Source organism: Bison bison, unplaced genomic scaffold (assembly GCF_000754665.1).
Source record: "Bison bison bison isolate TAMUID 2011002044 unplaced genomic scaffold, Bison_UMD1.0 scf7180017864324, whole genome shotgun sequence".
In the NCBI taxonomy this organism is placed as follows: domain Eukaryota; kingdom Metazoa; phylum Chordata; class Mammalia; order Artiodactyla; family Bovidae; genus Bison; species Bison bison.
The window spans coordinates 4,182,729-4,193,551 of record NW_011494896.1 but is presented as its reverse complement, the minus strand read 5'-3'; the positions used below and the strand labels follow the sequence as shown (position 1 = coordinate 4,193,551).

Below are 10,823 nucleotides of genomic sequence, written 5' to 3'. Positions count from 1 at the left end.
AAATAGATGTTTTTCTGGAACTCTCTTGCTTTTTCCATGATCCAGCGGATGTTAGCAATTTGATCTCTGGTTTCTCTGCCTTTTCTAAAACCAGCTTGAACATCTGGAAGTTCACGGTTCACATATTGCTGAAGCCTGGCTTGGAGAATTTTGAGCATTACTCTACTAGCGTGTGAGATGAGTGCAATTGTGCGGTAGTTTGAGCATTCTTTGGCATTGCCTTTCTTTGGGATTGGAATGAAAACTGTGGCCAGTCCTGTGGCCACTGCTGAGTTTTCCAAATTTATATCTTTAATTAGATAATATATATATATAAAACACCTAGAATAAAATGTCCCTTCAATAAATATTAGTTTCTTCCTCTCTATTTCTTTCTTAATATCTAGAAGAGCTCTGTCCAATAGAACTTTCTGGAATGATGACTATACTCTATATCCACAGTGTTGAATATGGTACTTACCATGTTGGCTACTGAGCACTTCAAATGTGGCTGGTAAGACTGAGAAACTTAATTTTAAATTTTATATTATGTTAATAAATTTAAATAACCACATGAGGCTTATAGCTACTGTCTTGGAGAGAACAGGTCTAGAAGCTTGGCCCCTAAATATGTCTCTATCCATTGAACTGATTCTTTTTCCTGTAGATACATTTCCTATGCATGTGCTTAAGGTGAACAAGTGAAAAGGGCAGTTGCCCCAAGTGCAGACCAAAAGGTGTGGGGAAAGAACAAAGACAGCTGGATCCAAATCACAAAAAGAAGTTTCTGGGGTTTTTTTTTTTGTTCTTTTTTTTTTTTTTGACTAGCTTCTCAAACTTTAATATGAATATCAATCACTGGAGTTCTTCTTAAAAACACAGATTTAATAAGTCTTCAGTGGGAACTTAAGATTCTGTGCTCATAAGCTTCCAGCTAATAACGATGCTTCTAGTCAATGGGTCACATTTCAAATAGCAAAGATCTAGATGGAGGTAGGCCCATGGGAGCAGTACCTAACTGCTATTGGCCCTACCGCTGAACCAGCTATTTCTTGTCTCAGGAGCTCCAGATTAAGTCAAAGGCATGCTCTGTTTTATCAAAGGAACCCCTCCACCCAGTCTTACAATGAACTATTAAGCATCTTCTATATCCTAGGAAGAATAATAACTTCTGAAAGGCACATATTATTCTCATTTAACAAATAATAAAAGAGTGGTTTCGATGGGTAATTTGACTTAACCAAAACTTAGGCAAGTACTAGCAGAGGTGGGCTTAGAACCCAGTTGCTTCTGAATTCAAAGCCTAGTCTCTCTCATTAGACTCTTGTTACACAAAGTGTGATGCAAAGTATGATGCACAATTGAACATCAGCTTCACTGGAAGCTTATTAGAAATGAAGACTCTCAGGATCCATTTCCAAACCTACTAAATCAGTATCTGCTTCTGTGAAGAAAGCTGAGCGCCGAAGAATTGATACTTTTGAACTGTGGTGTTGGAGAAGACTCTTGAGAGTCCCTTGGATTCTGCAAGGAGATCCAACCAGTCCATTCTGAAGGAGATCAGCCCTGGGATTTCTTTGGAAGGAATGACGCTAAAGCTGAAACTCCAGTACTTTGGCCACCTCATGCGAAGAGTTGGCTCATTGGAAAAGACTCTGATGCTGGGAGGGACTGGGGGCAGGAGGAGAAGGGGACGACAGAGGATGAGATGGCTGGATGGCATCACTGACTCGATGGATGTGAGTTTGAGTGAACTCCGGGAGTTGGTGATGGACAGGGAGGCCTGGCGTGCTGTGATTCATGGGGTCGCAAAGAGTCGGACACGACTGAGCGACTGAACTGAACTGAGAAGATTTTTACCTACATTAATATTTGAGAAATACTATGATATTCCATCTTTTGCCTTTTAGAGCAAAATAACAATTGGAAAGGGATCGGCTGAGTGTTGCAGTTGAGAAATGGATTTAGATTGGCTAGATTGGATGGTGGACCAAAAATTGATAGCTTTGCCTCTATTGCTAAATTCCTATTGCCTGATGGGCATATTTAAGCCAGTATGAAGCTGTTTTCTGGCAGATAAAGATTTTTCATTTCTAGATAAACTACAAATCCAGCAGATAAAAATATCAACAACACAGTTTTAACAGTGTTTATGGGAAAAACCACAAAAAGAAACAAACTTGTTTGCTGAAAACTAAATATACTAAATGGACTTCCCAGGTGGCTCAGTGGTAAAGAATCTGCCTGCCAATTCAGGAGATGTGGGTTTGATCCCTGTGTTGGGAAGATCCCCTAGAGAAGGAAGTAGCTACCTACTCCAGTATTCTTGCCTGCAAGAGGAGCCTGGTGGGCTGCAGTCCATGGGTTCGCAATAGAGTCAAACCCAACTCAGAAAATGCACTAAAATCATCAAATTCTTCCAAACTATTTCACCACTAGAACTGTTCAAAGAAACAAACAATTCTGCTTTCTCTCCGTTCATGGATAATTCTGAAAAACCATCCAATTAAAAGTGAATAGTAGCCTAAATCACCAGGGTCTATTATTGTACAAAGTGACTCAAATTCATGCCTAACTGGCCAGTTCTATGACCAAGTGCTTGGTCATCCCATCTCCACAATACAGCAACTCTGTCCTCAGAGGGCTCTTACTTTTGGTTTCCTGCCCCTGGGATCAATCAGAAATGCCATTTATTAACCTCGCTCAATAACACCTCATACTCTCCAGCCCATTCTTTGGCTCCCAACTGAACCTCACTGCTAATTTGATTGCTTCTCTATGTCCCACAGTCCACATTATCTTTTCTCTCATTCCCTTCCCTTCTCACCAACCTTCACTCACACTGCCAGCCTTTCCTTTGTCTGTTTTATCCCCATTAAACTCCTCTATTGTCCTCCGCCCCAGAGTTATAGCTGTATCCGCAGCCAGTGACCTTCCACATCTAAAGTGCTCTACAAAAATCTCACTGGGAATATTATAAGAATATTATGATGGTTTTTAAATAGCTTTTATATAAATGATCTTCTTGGCAATCAAATATCAATACGATGGATGATACTACTAAAGACTCTCAACATTTTTTGTAATCTCTTTCCTCTCCTTCTCTCTCCCTCACTTTCCTGGGAGGGAAGACACAGTTCTGAAAATTCTGGAACAAATTTCCTCATCTCCCCTATTATTTTTATCTCTGGAAACAAAGTTTCAGACAACAAAGTGTCTCACAGGGAAGTAAAATCATCATACTGCCAACACTTGCTGGACGTTCCTTTATTTTTCCATATTTTCCCTTAAACATCCTCAATAATGTAGACACCCATTCCCTGTGTCACTTGAATCAGGTCCCTTTGACATTTTAATTGTTTATTCCTCCTAATACTTTTAAAGACCAAAATTCCTTCTGTTTTTAACTTTATTTTTTTTTTTACAATGGGTCATATACACATTCTTAGCCATTTTATTTAAAGTTTTGGTGAAATTAAACAAGAAGTTAGTTTCCTGTTCAGCAAATATTCACTCCTTCCTCCACTTTGAACTTGGCAATATGACTTGCTTTAGCCACTAGGGTGTTAGTGGATATGATGTGAGCAGGGGCTATATCTGGGCTTGTGTCTTGGGCGTGTCCTCTTTCATCACAGTGAAAATAACATACTTTGGGTATGTCCCACCCCCTGGGCCCCAGAATCAAATATGTGAAGCAGTAATACCCCAGCCAACTTGGCAATCTTCAGCCTGAAGCAGCTAGCTCAGCCAACCAGCAAACTCTTATGGAAGAAATAAATACTTACTGTTCTACATCATTGGTTTTGTGGTTGCTGGTTACACACCAAAAATTGACTGTTACGTGGAGTAACAGTAAATGGTAGACCAAACTCTACCATTTTCTAGTTGAGCTAGAATAACTATATCTGTAAGATGAGAGGTTTGCATCCATTGAAATCCAAGTTACTTAACAAGATTCAAAACTCATGATTTTTGAGTTTACCACTTCCCACGGTATATTTCCAGAAAACAGGTCTAAATATAACCACTATGAAATGAACACTAAAGAAGAATGGAGGGAAACAACATTCTAGAATCTCTCTAAATTTATTTTCCTAAAGCAGGAAGAAGGGTATTTGTTTGGATGGTGTTGATCATAGAACTCAGAGGAGTCTGAGTTAAGAGAAGGGAAGAAGCATGGATATGGTCAGGAGAGGAGGTTTCCATGCCAACTGGCTACAGAATACAGAGAGGAGAACATGCTACCTTTTCACCAAGTCAACCTACAGGAGCTGGACTTACAGGTAACACACAGGCTCTACTCACTCGGAACCTCTAAAAACAGAGTGTTTTTCATACCTGTTATAAGACAGTATTCGGTATATAACGTGTGATGTGCTCAGTCAGTCGTGTCTGACTATTTTTCAACTCCATGGACTGTAGCCCTCCAGGCTCCCCTCCCTATGGAGTTCTCCAGGCAAGAATACTGGAGTGGGTTGCCATGCCCTCCTTCAAGGGGATCTTCCCAACCCAGGAATCAAACCCATCTGTTACATCTTCTGCATTGGCAGGTGGGTTGTTTACCACTGAACCACCTGGGGAGCCCTCAATAGATAATGGGGAAGCATAAAATGACTGAGTGAAACATGGAAGCTACACAGTATTGAAATGGGGATTTTCCCTTCTTGTTTTTCTTTTTTTCTTTTTTTTTTAAATTTTATTTTATTTTTAAACTTTACATAATTGTATTAGTTTTGCCAAATATCAAAATGAATCCACCACAGGTATACATGTGTTCCCCATCCTGAACCTTCCTCCCTCCTCCCTCCCCGTACCATCCCTCTGGGTCGTCCCAGTGAACTAGCCCCAAGCATCCAGTATCGTGCATCGAACCTGGACTGGCATCTCGTTTCATACATGATATTTTACATGTTTCAATGCCATTCTCCCAAATCTTCCCACCCTCTCCCTCTCCCACAGAGTCCATAAGACTGTTCTATACATCAGTGTCTCTTTTGCTGTCTCATACACAGGGTTATTGTTAGCATCTTTCTAAATTCCATATATATGCGTTAGTATACTGTATTGGTGTTTTTCCTTCTGGCTTACTTCACTCTGTATAATAGGCTCCAGTTTCATCCACCTCATTAGAACTGCTTCAAATGTATTCTTTTTAATGGCTGAGTAATACTCCATCATGTATATGTACCACAGCTTTCTTATCCATTCATCTGCTGATGGACATCTAGGTTGCTTCCATGTTTTTCCCCTCACTGATTTTAACTTTCAGATAAGGGATTCCTGCTTGTCTGTACTATGTATCATTTAAGGTCTTAAACTATCATGACCTCATACAACAATGAGTTTATCTGAGACCTCCTTCATGCATAAGAACTTCAGTGATCCCTTCACTATTGGCTTCATTAATGTAAAACCACTTACAGAGTTTTAAGATCCCTTAACTTACTTTCCTTAGAAAAACAATGCAGAATTTCCTTTGAATATCTTTTGTATCTTTACTAGACAGATGCTTAAAACTTTTCTTTGACCACAGATTTCCTCCTGTTGTTTGACTGCTATTTGCATGTATGTCAGGAAGTCATTTCTGCCAGAATCATATATTTCTAAAACCAAATTTGCTAATTGGCAAAATTAATACACTAACTTATACTGAAATTATTTTTGAGGAGGACTTAGTTAAAATTTGTCATGTAGGTAATATTTTAAAGAAGGAAATATTCTTATGCAACATGACTGAAATGCTCTGGGGAACTCTGAAATTGTTTCTTCATTAAAAAGAACTGAAATTATGTGAACAACTAGAATGTGAGACAGAAAAGAGGAAAACAAAGTATAGAACACTAGGGAATGAGAAAATAGACCACAAAAAGAACAGTGATTTGTTCAAGGTCACTCAGTGAATCAGGAACAAAGAGGAGGGTTAGACCTACGTCAATCTCAATGTGTACTCAATCTGCCATTTTTAATACACAATATATTTATAGTTCTGAGACATGGGGGAAGATATTAATATTTAATGTTCTCTTGGAGTCTAGCACGTGTTACTTCATAAGTGTTTACTGAATAAAATAATAATAAACCCTCATTAACTAGAAGTTAACAAAGCATAATTTCACATACATAACCTCATTAAGATACTCACCAACACCTCAGGGGTTGATATTGCAATTCCTATCTTATTGATCAATTTAGGTCCAGAAAGAGTAAATGAATAGCTCAACAACACATTGCCATGAGAACTGGGATGGTTTAGCCATATTTAGCAAACTTCCCTAAAGATCCTACTCTTAAGGAAGCTCAAAGAGGGTTTGGATTATGTACAAAAATGTTGAAGATAATTTTTAAAAATCCCTTTGAGGAATTCAAAATCAGATATTAAAATTGATATTTAGAGTATGCATCTTGTGTGACTTGGTCAGGTGGGATGGGAGGGGGGAGGGAGGCTCCAAAGGGAGAAGATACATCTATTTATTTATATATCTATATCTATCTATATATATATCAATAACCTTAGATATGCAGATGACACCACCCTAATGACAGAAAGTAAAGAGGAATTAAAGAACCTCTTGATGAAGGTGAAAGAGGAGAGTAAAAAAGCTGGCTTAAAACTCAACATTCAAAACACTAAGATCATGGCATCCAGTCCTATCACTTCATGGCAAATAGATGGGGAAAAAAGTGCAAACAGTGAGAGACTTTATTTTATGGACTCCAAAATCACTGCTGATGGTGGCTGCAACCATGAAATTAAAAGACACTTGCTCCTTGGAACAAAAGCTATGAAAAACCTAGACAGTGTATTAAAAAGCAGAGACATCACTTAGCTGACAAAGGTCTGTATAATCAATGCTATGATTTTTCCAGCAGTCATGTATAGATGTGAGAATTGGATCATAAAAAAAGACTAAGTGCTGAAGAATTGATGCTTTTGAACTGTGGTGCTGGAGGAGACTCCAGAGAGTCCCTTAGAGAATATGGCAATCAAACCAGTCAATTCTAAAGGAAATCAACTCTGAATACTCATTGGAAGGACTGATGCTGAAGCTGAAGCTCTAATACTTTGGCCACCTGATGCAAAGAGCTGACTCACTGGAAAAGACCCTAATGCTTAGAAAGATTGAGGGCAGGAGGAGACGGGAGTGACATAGGATGAGATGATTGGATGGCATCATCAACTCAATGAACATGAGTTTAAGCAAACTCTGGGATATAGTGAAGGACAGGAAAGCCTGTCCATGGGGTCACAGAGTCGGACATGACTGAGCGACTGAACAACAACAATATAGAACCTTAAGGGCTAAGGTGGGGAGGGAGGTGGGAGGGGGATTCAGCATGGGGGGATCCTGAATCCTACACTTGTATACCTATGGCCAATTCATGCTGATACATGGCAAAAAATTACAATATTGTAATTATCTTCCAATTAAAATAAATCAATATTAAAAGTACTCCTAAAACCAAAAAAGAAAAAAAAATCCAACAACAATATATATAATTATGACTGACCCACACTCTTGTATGGCAGAAAACAGCACACTAATGCAATTATCTTCCAATTAAGAAATGCATTTTTAAAATATCAAAGAATTGATATTTAAGAGAACAAGAACACTTCAATTAATTTGTTATATTTGGCCGATTTTACTAGCTAATTAGTTGGGATACCAATCCAGCATGTCTGTTCAAAATTCTTAGATTCTTATTGGTAAATTATTTGTACATGAAGGCACTGGAGGTTAGTCATGAGAACCCTAAAGAAGACTCTGAAATAATATGGATCTACTGCAAGTAAGCAGTCCTACTTACAAAACCAAGTCTCTGGGCTCCATGTCTACTTCAAAGCATGCTCATCTGGTTTGGATGATGCCAATGGATATAGTAAAGAGATTTACTATAATAAAGACAGAGAATCCTTTTATATATGTATTACATATAATATATACAATAATGCATACAATTATATGTGTGTGTGTGTGCACATGCACATCCCTCTCCCAAGGGTGTTGAAGCCTCTGTGACAAATTGTCTTCCATCCAAAACTGCATGTTGCCAAGGGCTAAGTGAGAAAACTTTGTTCTTAAGCTTAGAGGTAGCAAAGGAGGGAGGAAAGGTAGAAACAAGCAGTCACTAGATCAGAGTTAAGTAAGGCCTCACACTCTACAGCCAGGACACCCAGGTTCCTTCTTGGCTCGGCTTCTTCCTATGCAATTCTGAGACAGTTACTTAATCTCTTTATTACTCAGTTTTCTCATCTGTAAAATGGAGAAATCAATAGTACCTGTCTCATAAGGTGGTTATGAGGATTAATTGAGTTAATATTTGTTAAGCACTTAAAACAATGTCAGGTATACAGTAATCCAGATATTTGTTGTTGTTTAGTCATTAAGTCATGTTCAACTCTTTTGTGACCCCACGGACCGTAGCCCACCAGGCACATCTATCCTGGGATTTTCCAGGCAAGAATATTGGAGTGGGCTGCCATTGCCTTCTCCAGGGGATCTTCCTGACCCAGGGATTGAACCCACATCTCTTGCATTGGTAGGCAGATTCCTTACCACTGGATGTCCAATCCAGATACAAATCTTTGATAAAGAAAGGAAAGCAGAAAGAGTGACAGAGAGAATAGGAACATTATGTGTCTTTAATAATTGCTTTGCTTTCTTCCAACAGAGTCCTTTACTTTCCACAACTGGAGCCACTTGATTCCTACCAGTAAGCTTAACCCCATTTCCAGCATGACCCCAAATGACTCTTGTTCAGAGAGATCTAAGAAGCCCTAGTTCAATACTTCAGGTGATTCAGCATTAAGTCAAGCTTGCTGTTATTCTTGTCCTGACCCTGTGTCCCAGTTTTAATCACTTGTCCCTGTAACCAAGTCCCAACCTTGTTCTGGCACCCTTCTCCCCTGCGGCCCAGTCTGGCTTGCAGAATCTGCTCAGCACTTTCAGTTCCTCCAAGGCAGGCATCTCCCGAAGGACAGCCTTTAGACTAGACATATTTTGGTTGGTACATGTAGAGTTTGAACTTCTGCTGAGAGTTAGTTGCCTGCAAAACTGTATAATAAAATTCAAATTTCTGACTTCTCTTGAAAAACGGAATGATCTGGGAACTCTTGATCCCATTTCCCTTTGGGACCCACCCAGTCAGCCAAGTTGCTGCTACATCCCCCCACATTTGGAAAGTCATGTGCTTTCTATTCCCTACTCTCCCCCTGCTTCCTGATCCATCTGTTTCTGTGATTTTCTTGGTCCTTGTGGGCATTAGAGGTTAGGGTCTAAGACTGAGAATAGCCAGTACTTACCAAGCACTTTGTACTCATTTAATCAAAGAGCAGGTTGTATTTGTTCTTGTCCTTTATGCCTGCAGCCCTTCGCATTGCCTCAAACCTTTTATCTGTAGGCATCTGAATCTGTCCCGTCTTCCTAAAGTACTCTCCTCTACCGCATCAGTTAGGGCCACTCACGAAGCTCTGTTAGACTTCCACAAGTCAACCACTCACCCACATTGTGCTTTGCACCACTTTCCAGTCACTCCCACCCAGCCAGACTCTGTCGTTGAGAATTTTGGCCATCATAGTGGTTATATTGCAGAATAAGAACCTGGGGCTTTTCTGACCTGCCTGTTCCTATTATCTCATGCTCCATGTTTCTATAAAACCATACATCTTATTGTATATTATATATAGGTAGATACAGATAAACTTTGCCTTCACAAAGTTTTGCTTCAATTCTTATTAGGAGCTTAGCAAAATCCATCAAATGTTTATTGATCCTATATTATATCCAGATTACCCAGATTCTATCATAGAAATTGATTTGGGTATACCTTTACCAAGAAACCCGAAAAGTTCATCAATCTCTTTTCAGTGAACACCTAAGAAACTAATATTATTTGATCATAATCGGCTTGTTTTTTTCTCATGATGGACCCTTGTGTTTTACAAAACAATGGATGAAAGAGGAAAATATCAGTATGCCTAAGCTGTGAGTTAGCAAATTTCAAAAGAAAATGCACAAAACTCATTCTATACATCATTTCATGAGATTATCTGGATTGGTTGAAACTGAATATGTACTGTATTTTAATTTCTGTTGATTAAGTTCTACCAGTTTTTAAAGATAGTCTTAATAAAAATGTTACTTACATAAGGAATCGTGTCCAAAGTGTCTGTGTTGACAATTATAGGAGCAGGGCTGGCCTAAAAAAGAGAAGTAGAAAAAAATTTTAAATAACAAGTAGTCTATTCCGAGATAGGATCTGTTAACTTATTTAACCAAGAGCTCAACAGTATTTCTTGAGATCCTGCATAGGTACTATGTCAGGTGCTAGGGGGATAAATGAAATGACTCAGAGTTCCCTTCACCCTCCTTCCTTCAAATATTTGTTTGCTACATTGACCACATAATAAAATGAAGTAAGCACAGAACTGAAAAGGCAAGGATGTGAGGATTTGTGCAGTGTTTTAAGAGGCAATGACTTCTAATAACTTTGGTAAGGAGTTAAACATTTCTTTATGAAACGGCTGTGCTAAAGGATTTTGATATTTTCTCTCATGGAAGCAAAATTAAACCTAACATTATAACTCTTTTCTTTAAACTGGCTTTTGTGAGGACATTGTATACAATGCAAAATAGAAGCTTTCACTTTTTGACATTTTACATACATTCACCTATTTTGCATGCTGTGTCATATTTTTTTTCTTTATCATTTATGTACCTTTGAAAATCTGCTTTAGAAACCCTTAGGTAGAAAATTAAAAATTAGTCAAACATGGCAGAAAATCGTATTAGATATGCTAAAGTTCTTTTTTCAAAAAAAAAAAAAAAAAAAAAAAAAAAAAA

The 10,823-nt window shown here is 38.5% G+C and overlaps 1 protein-coding gene across 3 annotated transcripts in view; it reads right to left on the bottom strand.

Annotated features, from left to right (window-relative positions):
- The window catches only part of DLG2 (discs, large homolog 2 (Drosophila)), a 2,340,373-nt gene that overhangs the window by 866,377 nt on the left and 1,463,173 nt on the right, over positions 1–10,823 (bottom strand). For all 3 annotated transcript variants that reach the window (XM_010853191.1, XM_010853193.1, XM_010853192.1), the window contains one exon: positions 10,127–10,180. In XM_010853191.1, the coding sequence (XP_010851493.1) occupies positions 10,127–10,180 (54 nt within the window). The remainder of the gene's footprint in view (positions 1–10,126; positions 10,181–10,823) is intronic.